Source organism: Ovis aries, chromosome X (assembly GCF_016772045.2).
Source record: "Ovis aries strain OAR_USU_Benz2616 breed Rambouillet chromosome X, ARS-UI_Ramb_v3.0, whole genome shotgun sequence".
In the NCBI taxonomy this organism is placed as follows: domain Eukaryota; kingdom Metazoa; phylum Chordata; class Mammalia; order Artiodactyla; family Bovidae; genus Ovis; species Ovis aries.
In genome coordinates this window covers 125,249,168-125,272,787 of record NC_056080.1, presented here as the reverse complement: position 1 = coordinate 125,272,787, position 23,620 = coordinate 125,249,168, and the positions used below count along the sequence as shown (strand labels likewise).

Sequence of the window (23,620 nt, the reverse complement as noted above, 5' to 3'; positions counted from 1 at the left end):
TTTTTTTTCTGGCTATTTCCCTGTTTGTGAGTTTTCAATAGATACTAAACCAACACAAAGTGGATTTTGAAAAGGTCTTTTTCCTGTTTTCTTGCCCAAAGAAAAGCAAATCCCAGTCTATAGGTAGGAAGCAGCAGGGAAGAGGGGGCCCTGTTTCTGCTAGCAGCCCTTGTCCAATTCTTGGGCCCCTCCACAGCCTGATGGGCGTTTAAGTGGCAGGACTCTCGGCCAAGCGCAGGTTGGAAACAGCTGCTCCGTCGCAGGGCGGGAGGACGGAAAGAGGTCTGGGGAAGCTTCTTTTCCTCCATCTTTTCCTCCAGCTAGAGTACGATTGAGCTTGAAGGCGTGGCAGGAGAAAGGGGAGACGGAGAGCCTGGAGAGGGAGTGGCCGGAGGCTAGATAGAGAAACATCGGAGCACAGCAGGAGGGAGAACGGCCGGGCAAAGTAGGAAAAGAAGCCTTGTCTAGGACGGAAGTGGAGAGTAGGGCTGTGGCTACAAAGGTGGAGAAGATGCCGTCTTGGCCCTGCCCAAGTCTGCTATTTCAGGGAGGTCTGGAGGAGAGGCGAAGAGTAGGTCACACCCAGCGGACCTCCCAAAGCCCAGGGGCTTATCACTAGACAGGCTCGTCCATTCCCCCAAGAACTCAGCGAGGGCCGGCTAAACGCCTACTAGGTGCCCGGTGTCCAAGGAAGCGCCCTGGAGAACCGGGGCGCAGGAGGCGGAGTCGGTCCAAACGGCTTCGCGGAGGAGCGAATTCCGTAGTCGGCTGTGCCGGAGGGTAGCGGTGCACGCGTGCGGGCCGGGCGAGCGCAGAACGCGAGGCAGGCCGGGGAGGAGGGGAAGGAGGCGGGGATTGAGCCCGGGGGAGGGAGGGGGGCCGAGGCACCGAAAGGGGGAGTGGGAGGTGTGAAGAGTGCAGGCGGCTGGGGGGCGGGGAGGCCGGAGAGGGGAGGCGGCCGGCGGGGTGGCCGAGGGCGTGAAGTGGGGGGCCGGCGAGGGGCCGAGCCGGGCGGGAGCGGGGAGGCGGCGGCGAGGGGGAGGAGAGAGGGAGGGGAAGAAGGAGGAAGCGAGCGCGGCTGCTGCAGGGGGAGGAAGATAGGGAGGAGGAGCCGTGCGCGGCGGCCGTGGCGGCCGCCGGGGGAGCCGAGCGCCGGGGCGCGGGGAGCCGAGCGGGCGCCCAGTCGGGGCCGAGGGCCGACTGCCGGTGAGTGGAGCCCCGCAGGGCGCGGCGACCCGTCCCTGGGGCCGGGCGGGAGGCGCGGGAAGCTGCGGCGCCGGGGCGGAGGGAGGGGGCCGGCCGGAGCCCAGCCCCCGGCTGGCCCGGCCTCCCGCCCGCCTTTCCTCCCTCCCTCCTGGCTTCCTCCCGCCGCTGCCCGCGCGAGGGGGGCAGGTCCCGGGCGAGCCGCGGGCTGGGGGAGGTGCTGCCCGGAGGGCGGGCGTCTGGGGCCGGGGGGTGGAGCTGGGGGCTCGGGGGTGTACCCGGGGGCGGGAGGCTGGCCCGGGACGGCTCTAAATTGGCTCGGAGGGGCCCGTCGGCGGCGAAGTTGCTCGCTGGGGGCAGAGACGGCCACGCGGTTGCAGGAGTAAGCGATCCCCCTGTGGCGAGTGCGTGAGACGAGGAGTCCGGCGTCCCCGCCAGCCCCGTCGCCCTCCCCGCCGGCCCGGCCCCGCCAGCTCCCCTCCTGGCCGCCGCGTGTTCCCTCACCGTCTCCCCCGGTTCGCTCCTGCCGCGTCCCCTCAACCCTGGCCCTGACCCTCCCGGCCTCCGACTTCCCCCGACCCCTGCTTGCTTCGCCACTGCCCTGTTCCCCTTTTCTTCCCTCGCTAGTTACCCCTCCCCGCCTCGTAATTCCCGATGCAATTGCCTCTTTGAGACCTTTTTTTTTTCCTCTCCTTCCTTTTAGATTGGCCAACGGCTCGTTTCCACCCTGCCTCGTTGGTGGCCACTGGAGAAGCGCGGGGGGCTCCCCAGGCAGCCGTAGGGACAAATTAGAGCCAGCACTTGGCCCCGGGCCTCGCGTGTAGCTTCCCGTCCCCTGCTCTAGTTGCCCCGGTGTCCGGAGGGGGGTGCGGGGGCGGGGGTGTGCCCTCCGTATATGTCCCACCACCCGGGCCACCCTCGGGGCTTGTGTTCCATCTCGCTCTCGCTTCCTGCACGGTGGTCGTGGGGAGCCACTTTGCATCATGTCCCGGTATAGCTACCAAAGTCTCCTGGACTGGCTCTATGGGGGCGTGGACCCCAGCTTTGCGGGCAATGGGGGCCCCGACTGTGCTGCCTTCCTCTCTTGGCAGCAGCGGCTGCTGGAAAGTGTGGTGGTCCTGACCCTGGCCCTGTTGGAGATCCTGGTGGCCCTGCGGCACATCCTGAGGCAGACGGAGGAGGACGGTAGGGGTGGCCGTGGCTGCCAGCCAGAGCAGGTGACCCAGCGGCCAGAGGAAGGCAAAGAGAGCCTGAGCAAGAATCTGCTCTTAGTAGCCTTGTGCCTGACCTTCGGGGTGGAGGTGGGCTTTAAGTTCGCCACCAAGACCGTCATCTACCTGCTCAACCCCTGTCACCTGGTCACCATGATGCATGTGAGTCTGTTGACTTCCCCCACCCCTTCCCGGCAGCCTCAGCCAGCAGAGTCATTTGTGTGCTCAAGACACTTGGCCGCGTAGAGCACCTCACCCCTGCGGGCGGTGGGACCCTTAAAAATGATTTTCCAACGAGTGGCTGTTTGGGTGCGGATTTCAGATTTGGCTTCCTTCCACCTTTGCACAATGCGTCAGCCCTACGGTGGTGGTGAGCCCTGGGAAAGTCTAGCACTCAGGCCAGCGGCCCCTCCCCTCCCAGGCCTACCCTGGCCTTTTGCCAGCAGGAAGTCTGACCCCAGCCAGGTTCCCTTTCTGGATCACCAGAGGGCAGCCATGGGCCAACACCCCCCCCCCATTCCCTCTGCCCGCCCCCCCCCCCCCCCCCACATTCCCTCTGCCACAATTTCCCAGAGGCCTGGTGGCTTTCTTTCCTGGAGGTGGTCACAGAAGGTTCCAGTTTCCACTGTCATACTTGGGGGAAATACTTTTGTAGGTTTCTCTTAATGACTTTCCTTTGGGAGTTTACGGTCTTAGGGTGAGGTCTGCCTTTTGAGTTCTGAGGTGTCAGAGCAGCACCAAACTCCAGCTCACTGCACTCTGAAGCAGACCCCAGGCAGACTCGTGACCTCTTCTCTGTCTGTGGTGAGAGGGTATTTATTTCCTGCAAACGTCTCCATCTTATCACTCTTATTCTTTCTCCTGAGGTCACAGTCCAGGGGTGCCCAGAGAGCTGATTTCTTTATCTCCCATTAGCGGTGCTAAGAAAAACAAATGAGATTGAAAAAGGAAAGTTGCCAGATACATAAAAATAATCTGGGTGAGCACCAACCAAGAGCGAGACTGTCTTTTCGTACTCAGCCTGTGTAGAGAGATGATCTAAAACTATAATATCACAGAAGGGTAGGAAGAGGAGAAGGGGTGGGGTGGGATGGGGGGCTGTCTCTTTTAGATTTCAGGCTGTGGAAAACCTGGTGTGTTTTATTCAGGGACAGTTGTGAAACCTGTCATTAGCATCTTTATTGCTTTTATATTTGTAGAAGGTTGTTTTCTCAGGAGACTCGTGACAACCTTGTGTGGGGCAGGAGGTTGAGATAATTGTCTCGGTTTCACAGGCCTGGCAGGGGGACTCGGGGATGGGAGGTTGCTCGCTTGCAACCAAAAGATGAATTAGCTTTCTGGGTTGGAAAGCTAACCCACCCTCTTTGGGGTTTCGGAATGCAGAGCAGTCTCTGGGAGGCTGATGCTGATCAGCATGGTGCTGCCTACTTATGCTGCGGATGCTTGCTAGCTCTGTGTTGTAGGAAGTCCTTGGATGGCAGGTTCTTGGCCTCAGTTTCCCAATCTGGAAACTGGTGAATGACCACAGACCCCTTTCAGTCTTGCAGATGTGGTAAGGAGGTGTAGACAGATTTAGAATAAAGCAGCTCTTAGTGATGGGATGGCTCTAAGCATCCAGTAGGCTTGGAGTGGGTAGCATTTTTTTTAGAGGTCTTCTTGGGAAGTGATGCCATTCACAGGAAACCCAAGGGCTCCCCCAGTTAGACCTTCTGTGTAAATTTGAGCCTGTCCTCTTTCTTTCTTTCTTTCTTTTTTTTTTTTTTAATGAATGGGCTTTTTGTTAATGAAAGGAAACAACGCATCTCAGCCATTGCTATGTGAGGCTCTTGGGACAGGAGTGCTTTTTTTGGATGGCAGGTGGTGAGGGTCAGAGGGTGCCTCTTCAACAAAGGGATCTTGAGGCCTCTGACAACCACATATCTAGAAGGTCAACAAAGAACTAAATTCAGCCCTATTGGGGCTGCTGCTGGGGTGATGACGTCAAACCTGGCAGCACCATGGTTTTCAGTGGAAAGGTTTTTAGAGGCTTTTAGCAGACTCTGGAGGCTTCGTTCTGGCATTAATTAGTTGTGTGACTTTGGGGAAAGTACTTGTCCTGGCTGTCAGTCTGCCTGGCTGCAAAACGAGGCAGAGTTGAATTTCTAGGTCTTGACAATCTGTGTGCTGTGCTTCTTTCCTTAATAAGCGGTGCCCGGGGGTGCCACACAGAGCTATTCCAGAAATGGCTTTTGGTCTCCTCGCCAATTTCAGGTGGTCATGGTTCATCTTCTCATCCTCATCTTTCGCTCCCTGTGTCTTCCCCATAAAGTAAACCTGAGAAGGCCACTCTTAGGGATCCATATAGATGATGTTGGCCCTCAGGGGCTGAGTGCTACAGAGAGATGGATGTTTGGGGAACTGTGAACTGATTCCTGTCGCTATGCTTTTGCTGTTGTCCCATGCCATTACAACAGATGGAAACAGTTTTCTAACTTGGCTATAGTAGTGACAAACGATAATAAGTATGGTTAGTATCTGGGCTTCCCTGGTGGCTCAGACAGTAAAGAATCTGCCTGCAATGCCAGAGATACAGGTTTGATCCCTGGGTCAGGAAGATCCCTTGGAGGAGGGCATGGCAACCGACTCCAGTGTTCTTGTGGGAAGAATCCCATGGACAGAGGAGCCTGGGGGGCTATAGTCCATGGGGTTGTGTGTTAGTCATGTGTTAGTCGCTCAGTCGTGCCCGACCCTTTGTGACCCCATGGACTGCAGTCTACCAGGTTCCTCTGTCCATGAGATTTTCCAGGCAAGGATACTGGAGTGGGTTGCCATTTCCTTCTCCAGGGGATCTTCCTAACCCAGGGATCGAACCCGGGTCTCCTGCACTGTAGGCAAATTCTTTACCGACTGAGCTACAAGGGAAGCCCGTCCATGGGGTTAATATTAATAATACTTTACATCTGTCTAGCTCTTAACTTTTATAAGACCCTTTGACACACACTATCTTCTTGAGGGTTATGCTAGATAAGCTTGAGCCTGGACAGAGAGATGTTAAAATTTATCCTGTGACTGTGTGTGTTCCAAAGGGGAAGTGTTGAATACAAATACTTTGGCAAGTGAATTAGCTGAGTTAGCCTATATCATGGCAGTAAATTCTGTGGAGTTCAGAGGTCCTGATAAGGAAAGGGAGACATGAGCTGAATTGAAAGCAGGAGCTTAGAGACATTTCTGATGTGTGTCTCTCAATAAGATGACTCAATTATAGCTTTATAGAAGGCCTTGTTCTGCAGAGGCAGTATAAGTTTGTACTAAGGGCAGTATTACTTTCAGCCAGGAAATGGAAGCACTGGAGGGAGAATGACTAGTCTCCTTACCTCCCATTTTTCAGGCTGTAAAATATTTACTTGCAAGGCCTTTGATCCACAGACCCTGCTCATAGCCATGCTGCCTTTGGGCAACTGCCAGCTTTAGAAGCACAGGGCAGGGTACTTCTTGTGTTCGAGTCCTGTTCTTGAATATTATTCCTGCTGTCAGGTTTCTTTTTCGCCTCGTCTATTATCTCAAGGGCCTTGGAACCTGGGACTGGTGGAGGTTTGTAGGATTAAACCAGCACCTTCTCACATCTGACTTAAGCCGGGAATGCTTGAGGGTTCTTGGAATCAGCAAGCACCAGGATTAACGCACCTCTGTTAAACCCCTTGCTGAATATCAGTGGTGTTTACCCATTACACCAAGAAGTATTTCTTCAAGCGTGGCTAGCTAGTCCGTATGGGTGACACGGAATGAATTTACTGTTTATGCTGTTTACAAAACAAAGCAGAACAAAACGGAAATCACACTGCCAGCAAGGTACTGGCAGGGGTGGCTTTAGAACCCAGCTGTCAACAGTGGGAATTGGGGCTTTAGCAGGAAGAGATTCTCATAGCTATTTAAGTCCTAAAATCGACAGTTTCTTAGCGGAAGGGTTAAAATGCCAGACAGTTTGACTGATTGTGTCTGTAAAAACTCATGGCCTTTTATCCTTTGCATCTAGTTAGATTGTCTCTGTCTTAGGAACTTAAGGCAAAGATCGAATTTTGGATGTCTTGTCTAATTGTCCACTTCCGGTTGGTTGTGTATGTCTGTGTCAGTATCTCCCAGTTGGGCCCTGAACCTGGTGGGGCATAGCATATGCCGTTTAACCCTCCGTGTCTCTGTGCATAAGGCACTCTGGATCTCAGCTGGACATTTACCCCTGAGCACCAAGCCTCTGGTTTTTAGCCTTTAAGACCAAGTGAGCCCCATCCTTTTTTAAGAGTTAGCATTGCTATTTTTCTGTCTTTATGATATATTAGAAGGCTGATGTCCACCAAATATGGCTAACCTGCTTTTGTCTCACTGTTTACTTTCCTACTTCACTCTGCTGAAAGCACAGAATGGCACATATTCAGAATGGTCCTGAGCTTTTTGTGACACCTTTTGGAACTCACTGAATGTACACGGGTATGTTATATTTGCTCTGTGATGGATTTGTTTTAGAGAAAACCTGATAGATTTGAGAACTAGGCATTTTTGTCCCCTGCCTCCTTGACTTTCAGACCAACCGCACCTCTTCATCCCCATCTGTTGCCTGGAGCACTGATAACTGCTCCTGGTTGCAACTGATGTTGGTGGGTAATGGGTACAATGAGGGATCCAGCCATCTGCTGGCTTATCAGATGGACTGTGTCCTCTGTCATCAGTCCAGGGGGACATAAGGGGGTGATGTTTATATGGGCCTCAGCAGTGAGGCATGACATTCCTTTTTAGTTTGTTTTATATTCTCTCCCAAGGAAATTTGCAGAGAATTTTAAATTGTTACAGTCTTTGACAAAGTCCCTTCCATTATAAGGGAAATGGTGTGCATTGGTGGATTAAACAACCCATAGACAGCTCTGGGATTTAAAATGATGATACCAGTTTTGCTTGTCGCCTGCTAGGGAACCCGAGCAAGTTATTTAGCTTTTTCCTATCTTGATCTTCTTCATGAAATGGGCCACATGGAAACAAAGCATTTTAATCCTCTGAATAGCTCTGTGGTCACTTAAACAGACGCCAGGTACAGCTGATCAGAGCTGGCAGATGACCAATGGATTTTTTTCCTCTGATTCAGAAACTGACAAACCTCAACTTCTTTTCACCTTTCTTGATAGCTCTTAGAATCCATTCCTCTAATTAGTTCTGTTGCTTTTCTCTGGATCCTTGCCCGCGCCTGCATACCCTTCTCATACACAGTCTGTAATACTGGATACTGTGACCAGAGGTCCAGCCCACACCCAGCAGAGAGGAAAGATTTCTTTCTCAGCCTTTTCTCACTGTGCACCTGTTAATACAATGCAGCCTGGAGCTTGCTGTTAAGTAATAGAATGCAGCAGGCTCCTACTCAGGGGGTGATCCACAGGCCCCCTGAATTTTTGTCCCTTTGCCATGGAAGTACCTCCTTCATCACTGTCTTCATGGGATCTGTTGTGAATTCCTCCCCTCTGTAGATGGTCCTGAAGATTCTCCTCTGGGAAACTTTCCAGTTGACCTTGACTCCACAGTTATTCCACTCATTCCACCAATACCTCTCGTCCTCCTTTTCCAACTCTGAATATTCCTCAGACTGTTAGCCTCTTTAACATTTGCCTTTGCGTGAAAAAATTGCAAGCATTGGTTGCTCAGTCATGTCCTACTCTTTGTGACGCCATGGTCTGTAGCCCACCAGGTTCCTCTGTCCATGGGATTTTCCAGGCAAGAATACTGGAGTGGGTTGCCATTCCCTCCTCCAGGAAATCTTCCTAACCCAGGGATTGAATCCAGGTCTCCTGCATTGTAGGCAGATTCTTTACCATCTGAGCCACCAGGGAAGCCCATGGCTTTGTATGCAAGTAGGTAGTTTGGTAAGTGTTCAACTGGGTTGTTTGATTTTACATGTTTGTTCATTCTCAACCATTAGCGTGTATACTTTTCTTTAAGGAAAGGAGTAGTATTTTTTTCCTCTCTGTAACACCCTGCAGAGCTTAATACAATACTGTATGTGCACATTAATTGCTTAATGTGTAGTGTGCCTGGATAATGCTGGCTGACTGACTGGCTGACAGAACTGACTTTTTTCTTTTCTTTTTCCCTCCGGTGGTTCTGTCTGTGTTCCCTTGAGGTCTCATGGGCACAGTTCCTGTGTCTCCTGTGCCTATTAAGAGAAACTCCTGTCTGGGTTGTTTTTTTTTTTTAAATAGCCAGAAAGAGAGGTGGTTTTGCCTCCAGCTCACACATCTTTTTGTTGAATTTCCATCACAAAGAGCTGGTTATTAGGAACTGCAGCCCATTCTCTGCCCCGTTTCTGCTCACTTTCATTGCACTGAGGAAATTGCACTGTTGGATCTTGGTCTTAAATCCCTTGGTTTGACATCTGGAAATGTCTCCTTTCTTCTTTTCCTCCTTTAATATCAGACATTAAAAAAAACTGTTATTAAGCTGATAACTCACTTTCTATCTCTCCCCTTTTATATTTTTCAATAGCTTGTTCACTGTCATCATGCTTCACTGAAATACCCTTTGCAAGAGCCAGACATCTCAACTTCTGGTCTTTCATATATTTTTGTTGTTAACTTTGTTTGTGTTCAGCTTTGTGAGGTATAATCGACAAAGAAAATTGTAAGATATTTAAAGTGCACAACATGATTTGATTACGCATACATCATGAAAGGACTCCCCACCTCCAACTGAGTTCACTAACACATCCGCGATCTTTCATATCCTTTGTTAAATTGAGAGCATCTTCTGCCAGTAACTGACTGACTGGACCTGATGTGGAGTGCAGTGCTTTTCTAATTTTCTTTGTGAAAGATTCCCTTGGAGCCTTGTTCTCATGCAGATGCCTGGCTCTCCACTCAGAGTCTAAGTCAGTCTAGGTCCTATAGGGTGGGGATGGGAACCTGCATTTATTACAGTCTCCTCAGTGATTCTGATGCTGGTGAGCATTAGATCCCACACTGAGAGACATTATCTAGTGGCTAAAGTATGAGGTCGGAGAAGGCAATGGCACCCCACTCCAGTACTCTTGCCTGGAAAATCCCATGGGTAGAGGAGCCTGGTGGGCTGCAGTCCATGGGGTCGCTAAGAGTCTGACACAGCTGAGCGACTTCACTTTCACTTTTCACATTCATGCATTGGAGAAGGAAATGGCAACCCATTCCAGTGTTCTTGCCTGGAGAAACCCAGGGACAGCGGAGCCTGGTGGGCTGCCGTCTATGGGGTCGCACAGAGTCGGACACGACTGAAGCGACTTAGCAGCAGCAAAGCATGAGGTGCGATGTTGCTTCAGATGCTCTTCCTGATTGGTGTGATTCTGGTGGCCTGTGGGTGGGCATTTGGTCTTCTGGTAGTACCTCAGTATTTATGTGGGTGTTAAATAAGGTGGTTGAAATTAGAGGTTGAAGACCCCGAGTTATTGTGAGGTGGATTTTAAGGTAACTTTGGCTTTCCAGTGGCCTGTTAGGTGCCTGTGGCTTTTATCAGTGGAGGATTTCAGCCAAACCTCTTTTTAATCACCTTCCAGTCCTCCTACACTCCTTTGCCATTCTTGTGGTGTTGGAGATCTTTGGGAACTAACAAGATGAAATACTGACACAGAATTATTGCATCCTAGTTCTCTATTTGCAGGACTTTAGTTTTAAATGCTCATGGAAATGTATTCATTCTTGCATGTATTAAGCAAACATTTGTCCAGTGCCTGTTGTGTGTCAAACATTGTGCCAGGAACTGGAGATTCAAAGGTAAATAAGAAACATTCTTTGCCTTCATGTTGCCCACAGTTGAGACAGACAAGAAAAAAAAGATCAACTAAATTACAACCTGACGTGTATGGTAACAGGTTTGAACAAAACATAGAGGACCAGAGGGTTTTTCTGTTTTCCTGATGCAATTAAGGAAAGCATACTGGAGGAGGCGACATTTGACTCACTAAGGAGACATGTTAGCTCTTTGAGAGCAGGGGTCCTTGTTTATTTTCTATCATAGTGGCTCTCATAGGACCCACCTCATAGTAGGTGCTCAATATACGTGTGCATGAATGACTAGGAGGTGGCTAGGTGTTGCAGAAGGAAAGGGTTTCTTGGCATAGGAAACGATACATGTAAAGGCACAGAGTTGCTTCCTCTTTCACAGGAAAGCTTTACAACTCTTACCTGGAGTCATTTGCATGTTATCAGGGACAGGTATTGTTTTTGTATTTCTCCCTTGGCAAACCACGTAAAACTTGGAATGCTCTGTCGTTTCTGGCCTGTTGATAAGACAGCTGCAGTTGCTCACAAGTCCTTGATAGGGGGCTTGTGAGATAGAGCATTGTGTTCTCTCTGATGTCCCAAGGAGGGCCCACATGGTCAAGGACAGACACACGGAACACAGAGGAGAGTGAGCAGGTATTAAATGCAGGAAATGAGGTAGCAGGCATTCCACCCCCTACCAGATGAGTTTTAGTGGCTCATGGGATGGCTGCTGCCCCCAGGAAGGTAGAACTGATGGAATGTTTTGATGCTCTTCTTCTACCTTTCTCTTCTCTATTTCTTTTCCCCTGCTTCCAAGTCTTGCCCCACCAACCCCCCCAACTCACCCCATCCAAATTTGCCTCTTTCCAGAGTACTCAAAGCTCCAGATCAACTCCATCTAAACGCTTGTTTCACTAGAGGAGGTCCTATCTCCAAGGAAATCAGGAATAAATCAGTTCCATGTAGGAGGTTCATACTGCAGTGTGAATGGCTCAGATGCAACAGAGGTGGGAGAGGGCAGGACTTTTTAAAAGGCCCTTGTTAGCCTGCCTTGAGGTGTGTCTCAGAATTTGAGCAGGTGGCCTTTCCCATGCTCCTTGCTCAGTTGTTGGCCTCCCTCCTGCTCCACCTCCCATCCTCCCCCACCCTGAGAACTGGGGTTATTGGTGTCTTACTATCCTACTTGCTGAACGCCCAGGGTAAGTCTCCCTCCAAGGTGCTCTTGAATACAGCAATTAAATCTGAAGGCCTGGGAAGGGCTCCTCCTTTTCTGGGCACGCTCCTCTCTGTTTACTCAGCTCTTTCCCAGAGAAAGAGCTGCCAGCTAAACAGGGCATGGCTTGCGTGTCTGTCAGTGTGTGGTGTGTCAAGGGACACTGACCTGTTGTGAGCCTGAGATCCTGAAGCGGAGGGTTGGGGGAATCTTTCCGTTGGCTGCGTACCCTTAACAGTAGCTGCTGGAGCAAACGTCAGAGGGAGGCAGGCAGTGCAGGATGAGTCTGGTTGTGGGCCTGGTGGCTCTGAGGAAACGGAATAGATGGCAAGAGACCGTCTTCTCTAAGACAGTCCTTAGAGAGGATTGGACTGTCGGGCAGACCCAGTTCAAGCCATGTCCTATGGGCAGGTGTTAGGTTGGTAGGAGAGTGAGAGGCAAGAGGATCTGAGGAGAAAGGAAACGTGCATGACAGTTGCTCAGTCATGTCCCATGCTTTGTGACCCCATGGACTGTAGCCTGCTAAGCTCCTCTGTCTTGGGGATTCTCCTAGGCAATAATACTGGAATGGTTTGCCATTTCCTCCTCTAGAGGGTCTTCCCGACCTGGGGATTGAACCCATGTCTCTTGCATCTCCTGCATCAGTAGGCAGGTTCTTTACCACTGCACCACCTGGGAAGCCCAAAGGAAGCATGAGCCCATTCTAATTCCATCTTAGTTCCTCCAGTCTCCCTGTCTCCAGCACATATCAGTGGTGGTATACACTCAGGGTGTATTTTGCCTGTGAATTGAGTCGCCTTTGCCAGTCAACCAGCTGTGTTTGCAGAAAGACTTTGTGCTCAGGCTGTTGCTAGCAAAGAGACTTTCATTCAGGTGCTGATTAAACAAGGCGCAGAGCCAGATTGCACATTAAGGTCCTTAACTATGGCTCTGGGAGCCCTGGGCAAACACTTATTAGATGTTCTGGGTAGAGTATTAGGAGAGGCTGCTGGACACGAGGGAAACTGGCTAGGAGAGACTTCTAGAAAGGGCTTTGTTCTTTTCCTAGATGCATCTGATCCGAGCTATTGGCATGTACACAGAGGGGCTAGACAGGTTTCCTCCTTGGTATTTACTTGGGAAATTCTCACTGGGACCCAGTAGGTTTGAACTGGGACACAGCAATGAATCTGGCTAAGTTAAGCTGGGCATTAGAAATGCCTCCTTTTCCTAATGAAGGTTTGGCTGAGTGGACTGAGCTTTTGGACCATATTTCCTGGGTTTGTATTTGAGCTCCATCATCATGTGACCTTGGGTGGGTAGTGGTAAAGAATTTGCCTGCCAATGCAGGAGACACGTGTTCAATCCCTGGGTCGGGAATGTCCCCTGGAGAAGGAAATGGCAACCCACTCCAGTATTCTTGTCTGGAGAATTCCATGGACAGAGGACCCTGGTAGGCTACAGTCCATGGGGACGCAAAAGAGTTAGACATGACTGAGCATCCAAACAACAATGAATTGTGTGTGACCGTAGGCGTGTTACTTAACTGCTATCAACTTCACTCATCTGTAAAATGGAGATAATCACACTACCTACCTAATAGGGCTATTGTGAGGATTAAATGGAATAACTTAAGCATTTGGCAGAAATTCTGGCTCATTGTCAGCAATAAATGTTAGCAGCTTTTCATAGTACAGTCAGCCCTCCATAAATGTGTGTTCCAGTTTGCAGATTTAACCAACTACAGATTGAAAATATTAGGGGAAAAGTTTTCAGAAAGTTTGAAAACACAAAACTTGAATTTATTGTGCACTGGAAACTGGTTATATTGTGTTAGGTGTTGTCAGTAATCTAGAGACAATTTGAAATATATGGGAGTATGTGCAAGGTTACATGTAAATACGACACCATTTTATACAAGGGACTTGAGCATCTGCAGATTTTGGTATCCCTGGGGGGTCCTGGAACCAATCCCCCATGGATAGCAAGGGACAACGGTCGTAGTAATAGTACTGTATAGTACTATAGGAGTAATAGGGGGCTTCCCAGGTGGTGCTGGTGGTAAAGAACCCGCCTGCCAATGAAGGAGACATAAAAAATGCAGGTTCGATCTCTGGGTCAGGAAGATCCCCTGGAGGAGGAGGGCATGGCAACCCACTCCAGTATGCTTGCCTGGAGAATCCCATGGACAGAGGAGCCTGGCGACTAAGCCTGAAGCGACTTAGCATGCACAGTAGTATATAGAACTACTATATAGTGGTTCAGGTCATTCTGGGTAAAAGCTGACTGTGTGCGCACAATCAGTCATGTCTGACTCTTTGCAACCCTATGGACTGTAACCCGCCAGGCTCCTCTGTCAATGTCATTTCCCAGGCAGAAATACTGGAGTGGGTTGCCATTTTCTACCCAAGGGGATCTTCTGACCCAGGGATGGAACCCATGTCTCTTGTGTTGCCTGCATTGGCAGAAGGGTTCTTTAGTGCCAGCTGGGAAACTTCCCAGGTGGGTAACAGGAACGTCGCTCAGTCGTGTCCGACTCTTTGCGGCCCCATGGACTGTAGCCTACCAGGCTCCTCTGTCCATCGGATTTCCCAGGCAGTAGTACTGGAGTGGATTGCCATTTCCTTCTCCAGCGGATCTTCCTGACCCATGGATCAAACCCGGGTCTCCCGCATTGTAGACAGACGCATTACCATCTGAGCCACCAGGGAAGTCCTCCCAGGTGAGGAGGAAATGTCAGTTCACTCCAGTATTCTTGTCAGGGAAAATCCCATGGACAGAGGGAAAATCCCATGGCTGCTTACAGTCCACAGGGTCACAAAGAATTGGACACAATGGAGCACACACACTCACACACACACACAAGCTGACTCTAGTTTGATAAAAGCCTGGGTTCAGATCCTACCACTAGCTGTGTAGCCCTTGGCAAGTTGTGTAACCTCTTTGACCCACCTAGTGACCACATTTGTAAATTGGAATAATTAAACCTACCCTGCAGGGCTGTTGTAAGACAATAATGAGAAACAATGAGACAAGAATAATAAAACACTTAAGATAGTAAACAGTCAATACTTTTTTTTGCTGTGATGTGATGTGTGATGATAAGGAGCTTTGTTATCCTTATGGCTGCTACTGCTGTGAGCTTGGATGCCTGATTCTGAGATAAGATGACAGAAATTAGATACAGGAAGGCAGCTCTAAGAATCTCACCCAAGAGAAACTTCGCTGGCATCTTCATTTCATGTGGTAGGCAAAAATACTGATTCCATGAAGTTGGCTCCCACATAATCTCTGCAGGGCAGGGTTGCTTGATTGTTCAAGGCCTAAGGATAGCTTTGTGGGAAATTTAGAAGTTACTGTAAATCACCCAGTGTTTTCTGAAGCATTTGGAGGATGGCTGTCATTGGTGGAATGCTTGGCTGTCCAGGGACCTCTGGGCTTAATTATTGCTTTTCTTCATCAATGGACTGGCTCTCTGATGCCAGCTGTCTTGAGATCAGTAGCCTAGGAAACCAACGAGAACATGACAGAAGCAGGAAAGGATCGGTTTGGGGCTGGGCAGAAACAGGTGCGTGGATTGAGTTTTTACTTCTTCATTAATTTCTTTTGACTGAGGATAGTGCAACTCTCTCAATTGCTGCTTGTTCCCAGAGTTAAGTTATCAGAGGAGAAAGGCAGGTTAAACATAGACCAGTGCCTTGCCTGACGTGTCAGCAAATGGATGAAAAACCAAACAAACAAACAAGACAATTCCTCGAGTATCTCCCAGGTATGGAAACCCTCTCTTTTTTAAGACTAGGTACTCTCAGAACTAGAACCTCAGCAGCCAGTCCCTCTCTATTAAGTCCCCTTTAATTATGCAGCCCTCTGGGGCCAAGGCCTGGGTCTTGTGGTTTCACAGCCTTGGGGTTGGGATGCTCAACCCCAGCAAGGCCACTGATAGGCCTTCAGGCTTATTTGCAAGTGTTGTGAGTAAATAGGCAGTTCCTTGGGGTAAGGTCAGGTTTTCTGTAATAATCCTAGTTCCCTGGGAGGAACTGGCTTGGAGGGCATTCCTAAAACAAAGGACAACCCTGAGAAAATAAGGGGGACTGTACCCAAGGGTCCCCTTCTTACCCACACTTTTTGTTCCTTGTCATTTTGCATTTGTAGAGTTTACTTTTTTAAGTCCCAGGTACTTGAGAGAGTGTGCATGCTGGTTGCTGCACTTTATTTCCTGCCCTGCAGGAATGTTGCTCAGGGTCATGTGCATAAATACCTTATTATCGTCAATGCTTTTACCCTTGGCCCGTTGAGCTACCACTGACTGCAGGCTGCTGCTTCGTCTGGGCCTTTCTCCCTGTTTCCCTGGTCCCTAGTCACAGGAGGACTCTCAAGGCCCCTGAGGAAAGGGGCTGGTTTTACCTTTGGGTTGCTTTTCCCTGTGCAGGAGCGCCCTGGAGTTTGCAGTTCAGCTGTCCTCAAAATAGCCCTGCAAGCTGGCACCAAGCTAAAGTCCAGTTTCCCTTCTTTACTGGTGGGGTTTCTGGCTGGTGAGCAAAGAGAACTGAGTGACCCCCAGCCCTGTGCCTGTCCTCCCCGGGCGAGGCTCTTGGCGGGGGTGGGGATGGGGTGGGGTGCCGTCTTGGGCCTCGGAGGTCAGCAGTGGCCTTTGGGCCGAGGCTGCATTCAACTTGTGAGGTCACAAAGGCTCTGCCTGGCTGAGCAGTGTTTGGCCATACCTCACAGCTAGGGCTGTGTTTACTCAGATGGACACACATGGAATCCAGGCTGGGATCATCTTCCCAAGTTTCTTACTCCCTGCTTCGGGTCTGAACTGAAAAACAAATTGCAGAGTACACTGTGGTCCGCACCTGTTTTTTTTTTAAATCCCCTCTCCACAGCCAGTTTGCAGTGAACTGAAGATTAATCCTGGCTCCTCCCATTTCTCTTTTATTTTTCCTTCAGTTTCCCTTGGGATTGGGTTCTCACTCTTCAGTCATAAATGTCCATAGACACTAAGGACAGTTGGTGCCACTGCTCATTTAGGGTCCTCCTGTCCCAGACCTCTGAAATACCATAAACCTGAAATAGGGTTATATGGGCAAAAGGGGGTTAAATTTAGGAGAAAGAGCTCATCATAATATTTGGTTATCTCTGTACACTCTAAAAGTTAGGAGTAGCAGTGATGATAATACTTTTGATATAAACTGTACTTTGATAATACTTTTTGATAATACTATTTGATAACATTTTTGATGTAAGTGATGATAAACTAACAGTTTGAGCATGTATCTTGGTTCAGATACTGTGCTTAAGTCTACTGCCTATATATTACCTAATTTTCAGCCTTCCGCAAAAAGCCATTTTTGTTTTATCTAATTCTTCTTTTGGAGAAGGAAATAGCAACCCACTCCAGTATTCTTGCCTGAAAAATCCCATGGACAGAGAAGCCTGGTGGGCTGCAGTTAAAAGCGATCACAGAAGAGTCCGACACGACTGAGCGATTAAGCATGCAAGCATGCATTCTTCTTTCCCTTTGTTGTAGCCCATTTCTTCTTTGGTTGACTTACAGATACTGAAGAAAAGATTCTAGCAACACTTTGCTGGGTGGAAATGGCTGAGTGATGCCAAACCAGAGCTGAAAAGAACAGAACCTCAGGGATCATCTCCTCACTAGTTTTTCCAGATGAGTAAACCTAGAGCCAGAGAGGTGAAGTGACTTGCCCGAAGTTGCAGAGCTCAGTGGAAGCAGAGATGGATCTACTGGTCCGCTGTCACTCTGTAGTGCCATTCATGGCCTCCTCCTACCCCTTACCATTCCAGCATAAAAGAAGCTGGACTTTTGTTCTTGCCCAGTAGTAGAGAAACAGAAATCTTGTGTTTTATTTATTTTTTTGAGCACCATTGTCTATGACAGGCTTGAAAGCGAGGCTCTCACAGCTGCAGGCCACCTTTCTACCTGACCGCTATAGCAACTACTTTTCCAACGTGTTTTTCTGCCCTTGCTTCGTCTCTTGCACAGAGGAAGCAGGCTGCAGTGCCACCATTGCTTGCTGCTTGCCCTTGGGCAGGTAGTCTAGGGAGTGGTATATGCTCAGTGAGCCTGCATGGCAAGTCAGTGTCATCTGCTGCGAGATATTGATGGTTTTGGAATGGGACCCATTCAGTTGGGGCTGTAACTGAGGTCATCTTTTCTAAGTAGAGACCTGCATCCTATCCTAGTAAACAGTTGTGTGAGGCTCCACAGCAGGTGAGTGATTTTAGAACCTCATTCTGGTAGAAGTGACAAAGGTCAAAGAGGAAAAAGGTCAAAATAATTGACCAGCCCAGGGAAGTCATTTCATCTTGGTAAACAATGTAGAGTAATAGAAAGAGCATTGGATTAAGTATTAGCCAGACCTGGGCCTTGGCTGTAGGTTTCATCCCTGACTGGTTGGCAGAACCTAGTAGTTTTGGCTAGTCAGATTGCGTCTCTGGGACTCATCTTCTTATATAAAGTGTGGTAGTTAAGAGTCTAGGCTCTGAAGTCAGACTGGCCAGGTTCAAATCCCAGCTCTGCTGCTTTCTAGTTGTGTTGCTTTGGGTAAGTTAATTGACATCTCTGGGTATGTTTTCGTCTTTGTAAAATGGGGATAATACCATCTGTGGTTTTCTTACAAGAATTCAGTGCATAGCTCCATATGAAGTATTTAGATCAATGTCTGGTGCATAGCAACCACAAAGTATGTTATCTATAAGATAGGGATTCTCTTTGCCCTTCATACCTCACAGGGTAAATGTGACAGTCAAGTAAAAGAAGATTTGCAAGTGTGTCTTGTAGCTGGAAAGCACTGTCTAAATAGGAAAAATAATTTTTTTGAGAGCCTGAGCATTCAAAGACAAGTCTTTTCAATGGTTTTATCTTATCCTAGGATTAGATACTGATGGATATTTATTTTTTAATTTTAATTTTTTTTAATTATGAAAGTATGATAACACCTTTAGTTGACTTGGAAAATACAGAAGATTGCATGTAGTTCCACTATCTATTACAAGTATTCTTTAAGTAGATAAATTAAGATTTTTAGTTGGTTTCCACATCAAACACTCAAAACATAATAGAATGAACATATAGAGAAGCAGAAGGATATAAAAGATCTGAAAGGCATTGTGAACCAATTCAACATGATATTTTTTTGACAAGCTGGCAAAAGGAAGGATAGTAGGTTAATGTGTAAGGTTATATAAATGCTGGGTCCATCAAGCAGTGCATGTTCTGCCTTTTCCCTCCTAGTGTACTTAAGGGTGCTTAAAAGCTAAGTAAAGTGGTTGGAGGATTTGGAGTGAAAAGCAAGGATTATGATACTTTTCCCTTAGGGCCCCTATCTTAGTTAATGGCACTGTAGTCCATCAGTGACCCGGGTTAAGTCCTTTGACACATTTCCACTCCTCTCTTCCACCATCAGAGTCTCTTGAGTCATTTTGATTCTGTCTTTCATTATTTCTCCCATTTATCTCTTGCTTTTCTTCTTTGATTCCTCTGCCCTAATTCACCTGGTTGTTGATCATCATCACCACTATCTAGCTTCTTACCAGCAGCCTGCTGACTGATTTTCCCGTCTCCTGGGGTCTTTCTGCTCTGTCCATCATTTATACTGCTACCAGAAATGATACAAGGAAAATTCATGTTGGGTCCTGCCATTCCCTTGCCTAAAAGCCCTCGATAGCTCCCTGTTGCTTTCAGCAAGGAGAGCAGACAGCTGGATAGATGCCCCTTGTGGTGCATCTGGCACCCTGGGCCAGCCTTGCTAATCAGAACACGAGCATGCTTGCTTAACATGCATCTCCATGTAGGTTGAGAATCATCTTTAGTGTAGTATTTTAGGCAGCTACTATTACTCAGCCAGAGAATGGCAGAGAGATAAACCCTTTAGAGAAAGCCTGAGCTCCTTGTGATAAGATTTGGGACCTTCTGGAGCTTGGTTTCAACCATTTCCCAGCTTTATCCTCTAGTACATTGTTGCATATGTACTCTGATCCAGCTACATGTAACATGATCTTCCACGTTTCTCTGACTCTGAGTTTATACTTTGTTCATGTTGTACCCTCAGTCAGAAATACTTTTCTCTTCCTGTTGAGATGCCAGTCATCATTCAAGGCTCAACACTCCCCATTGTGAAGGTTTCTTCAAGCCTTTATGCCAGATTTAGCCATTCTTGTCTATTTTAGCATTTGATCCTGCCTTGTATTACATAATTGTTTATGTCGCTCCCTCACTTCTTAGTTTGTGTATTCTCTGAATGCAGAATCTATGTTCTGTTTTTTTTTTTTCCTTACCCTACACAACATCTAGTACATACTAGACGCCTAACTTTTTAAAAAAGCATTTAACTGAGTCTAGTCCTTTCCCTTTGTTTTTCGGATGAGGAAACTGAGGCTTAGAGGAAAAGGTCAGGAGTTCATTTTGGGGGTTTGTTGAGATGTTGAGGCTGCAGTTGAGATGCAGTTGGGCTGGCAAAATGATTTAGGAGGGATTCACTTAGAGAAGATGGCAGGGGAGAAGACGCAACCATCATGCAAAACCAGAGAAAGAAGAGGAGGATTCTGTGAAATGCCTGCTTTTGTGGGCAGAAGAAAAGACTCAGTGAAGCAGACACAGAAGGATGCCCAGGGCAGGAAGAAAGTTCAGGAAGCAGGTCCTCTATGTCACGTGAGGCAAAGAGGTTGAGACCAAGGAAGGCTTGAGAAAAGGCACTTGGAATTGGTGAGTACAGGCTGGTCTGGTGGCCAGCGGCCCACCTACTTCTAAATAGTTGCCCTAGAAATGTTCGTGTGTGAAGAGTTGTGTGCAGGGTTGTTATGGCATCAGAGAAGATTAGGAAACAGCCCACCAGTGGCAGAATGGCACCTCCCACCAGTGGAATATTGTACAGCTTTTAAAAGGGAGGCTGATCTCTGTATTCCCTTTGAAAGATGGTAACAATATTTTGTTAAAAAGAAACAACAGTATGTGTGATACGAACCCATGTATAAGCACCTCGTGAAAGTCTGGAAGAATGTGTACTCGGTAGTGTTGAATCCTGAGTCATTAGGGAGAGGGGGGACACCCTCACTTTGTACTTAACACATTTCTGCACTGTTGGAATTTGGTCTAAGTACAAATTTCTTGAGTAATTGAGAATAAATATTTTTGTAAAAGAAAAAAAAAAAAAGGCAGCCTGGGAAAGCAATTTCAGTAGAAGAGAGTCATTGGATGAAGGAAGCCAACTCACGAGAGAGGATCTGGCAGCTGAGAAGACACCATGTGGGTGAGAGACTGTGCTCACAGAGCCTTTGCTGCCTCTATGGCTTGTGGGGGTGAGACAGGGGGTACAGCGAGACAGGGCTGCTAGAATGAGGCAGTGACCTCATGGCCAGGGTTTTCAGCTGAAAGGGATTAAGTAGAAGAGGGGCAAGGTGGCCTAGAGACAGGCAGAGGCTGATTGAGAATGAATTAAAAGAGCAAAGCAAAGTGGCCATGTGTATATATGAGGAGGGCAAGAGAGGATGGGGTTGGGGGAGAGACTGGTTGGGGGCCTAGCTGCAGATGGAGCGAATACTCTTAGCTATAAGGAAACACCCAGATGAGGCAAAGAGTAGCACATTTGAGAAAAGCCAAATTACAGTTTGAGGAGTAGAGAAGCTTCCCCCAAAAGGATGAGATCTCAGGCCAAGTAAGCCTTCCATACAGTGACTGGGATAGAGGCTGGACTACTTAATTGCCTTCTCTGACTGAGGATTAAGAAAGCCCCTCATTGTTTAAATTCTGGTGGCCAAAAACGTTTTGGCAGTGGCAAAGTTATCTTAATGGCTCAGAGAATAGTCAGGTGAGTGAGCGAAATGGAATTTCTGTGACTTTGCAGGCCTCCGCGTTACCTGCTGGACCTGTCACTAAGTTTGGGACTAGAGTTGGAGATGGAGAAGGTGGAGGCCAGGAGTCCTCACCCGTGCCTGCTCCTACAGTCTTAAGGAAACATTTTAAAATCCCAGTACCTGTCTTCCCCATCCCATTCTTATCTAATTGTCTGGACTGGGGCCCTATACATGAGCATTTTTTCAGGTTCCTCAAGTGATTCTAATATGCAACTAGGATTAGAAACCACTAGTGGAGAAGACTGGATTACATGTGTTCTGAGCCTAAACTGGCCCTCTGAAGCTTCTGTGTGTTGTGTGTATTTAACACTATTTTAATACACCTATTTCGTGTATTGTGTATTCCCAAAGCCTGTGGGTACATTACTTGTAAAACGTGCATCCCGTTGTTTGCCAGCTTCTTGCTCGCCTGTTGGGGAGATCTGATAAGCTCTATGAGGTAAAATTCAGGAGTTCCTCAAGAGCAATAGTTGTGCTTGCAGGGCCCCTCATAAGGGTACCTGGCACTTGGCTATTCAATTATTGTCACGTGAAGTGACAAGGAGCTTTGTTTCCCTGTGCAACGCTGCTTTTAAAAACCCACGAATGGTAAAACCTGACATGCTCAGGAAGTCTGGTGGGAGAGGCTTGCGAACCACCTGGCACGTGTGAAGTGTCTGATACTCTAAGCACCGTGTGGGAATCCGCATCCCTCAGCATGTCGTGTGTAGTGACTCTGAGCCGTGCATCATACTCAGGACTGTGAGATACACAGGAAACATCAGATACGGTTTCTGCTCCCTAGGGAGCTTATTATCAAGGCTCGTTTATAGTCTAATTACTGCATTTTGATGTGGAGAACTTACAACAGGAGAATGCTAGAGGTCAGAGGGCCTTTGAAGTTCCTCTAGTTCAAACCCTTCATTTTGCAGTGGGGAAAAGAAGCCCAGCACAGGAAACGACTTGCCCAAGGTCAGCCCACTTGGGGATGGCAAAACCAGGGCCGGAGCGTCGGGCTGCCTCCCTCTGAGGTCTTAGTGCACATTCTGTTGATCAGCTGAAGGGCAAGTGAACCTAATGGCCTGCGTTAAAACTTTAACAAGAATTCTAGTTTGTGCTGTATGCTCTCACTACCTTATAGCTGAGGGAAGAGTGTTTGCATTTTAGTCTTTTTTAAAAGCTTGCCTAGGGAGGGTCAGCACTGGTTACCACTGGAATTATAGCTCAGGTCCAAGAGGCCTAAGGGGCTTCCCAGGTGGCTCAATGGTAAAGAATCTGCCTGCCAACGCAGGAGACCCGAGTTTGTTCCCTTGGTCGGGAAGATCTCCTGGAGAAGGAAATGGCAACCCACTTCAGTATTCTTGCCTAGAAAATCGTGTGGACAGAGGAGCCTGACAGACTGCAGTCTGTGGGGTCACAAAGAGTTGGACCCAACTGAGCGACTAAATAGCAGCAGGGAGAGGCCTAAAGATGGGGAATTTTGCCTTTACTGAAACAGCCACTGACTCTAACCCCTCTGTGTCTAATTAGGGCACTTTTCAAAACTGCTGTTTCTAATGGGCTTCCCAGGCTTAGTAGGTTTATCACTTTTCTGCCTCAGTCCTTTTTTTGTTAAACTGTTGTGTCTTACCTTAGAGGAAGGAGGTGGCCTGGTGTTCTGTGCAGGCCTGAGAATTAGTACAGTGGCAATGGGTTCCTAGTGGTGCCAGCACCAGGCTGTTTCTTCTAGCCCTGTTCCCTACCAGTTCCCAAGCCCCAAATTCAGTTCCAAATCTGGGGCTTTCTCTGAAGAGTCAGGTGTAATTCCAGGTAGAGATTCTGGGCTGCTCTTCCCTGGGCCCCTTCCCCACACAGACAAGGTTTAGAGAGCTAACAGCTCTGCCTTCCACTGTGCCAGATTGTGGTAATAGTCACGTGCATGCCTGCTAAGTTGCTTCAGTCATGTCTGACTCTTTGCCACCCCATGGACTGTAGCCCACCAGGCTCCCCTGTCCATGGGATTCTCCAGGCAAGAATACTGGAGTGGGTTTCCATTTCCTTCTCCAGAGGATCTTCCTGATGCAGGGATAGAACCCATGTCTCTTGCATCTCCTGCATTGGCAGAAGGGTTCTTTACCACTAATAGCACCTAGGAAGCCCCAATAATAGTCACAACTAATATGTATTGAATGCCCTGTGTGATCAGTGCTATGATTGGCATTCCCATCTTACAGATGAAGACAGTAACCTTCAGAGAGGTTTAAGTATCATGCCCAAGGCCACATAGCTACAAAGTGGTCAAACTGGTACAGACATATAGGTTTGGCTGACTTCGAGACTGGTGGTGTTAACTGTTAGGCTAGTGGAGCTTGTCATTCAAAGAGATTTTGTGTGTATGTCACTCAGTCATGTCTGACTCTTTGCCCCCATGGACTGTA

The 23,620-nt window shown here is 48.2% G+C and overlaps 1 protein-coding gene across 20 annotated transcripts in view; it reads left to right on the top strand.

The window, feature by feature from the left end:
• The first annotated feature begins 236 nt into the window (after positions 1 to 236).
• TMEM164 (transmembrane protein 164) overlaps positions 237 to 23,620 on the top strand; it is a 182,587-nt gene continuing 159,203 nt past the window's right edge. For 5 of the 20 annotated variants that reach the window (XM_042242054.1, XM_042242056.1, XM_027963091.2 and 2 more), the window contains exons 1-2: positions 1,540 to 1,585; positions 1,907 to 2,576. In XM_042242054.1, the coding sequence (XP_042097988.1) occupies positions 2,187 to 2,576 (390 nt within the window). In that variant the 5' untranslated portion in view covers positions 1,540 to 1,585; positions 1,907 to 2,186. Of the gene's footprint in view, positions 572 to 1,095; positions 1,207 to 1,539; positions 1,719 to 1,906; positions 2,577 to 6,807; positions 6,876 to 23,620 lie in introns of those variants that run through there. The other 15 variants (XM_042242058.2, XM_042242057.2, XM_027963093.3 and 12 more) reach the window with 9 other exon arrangements.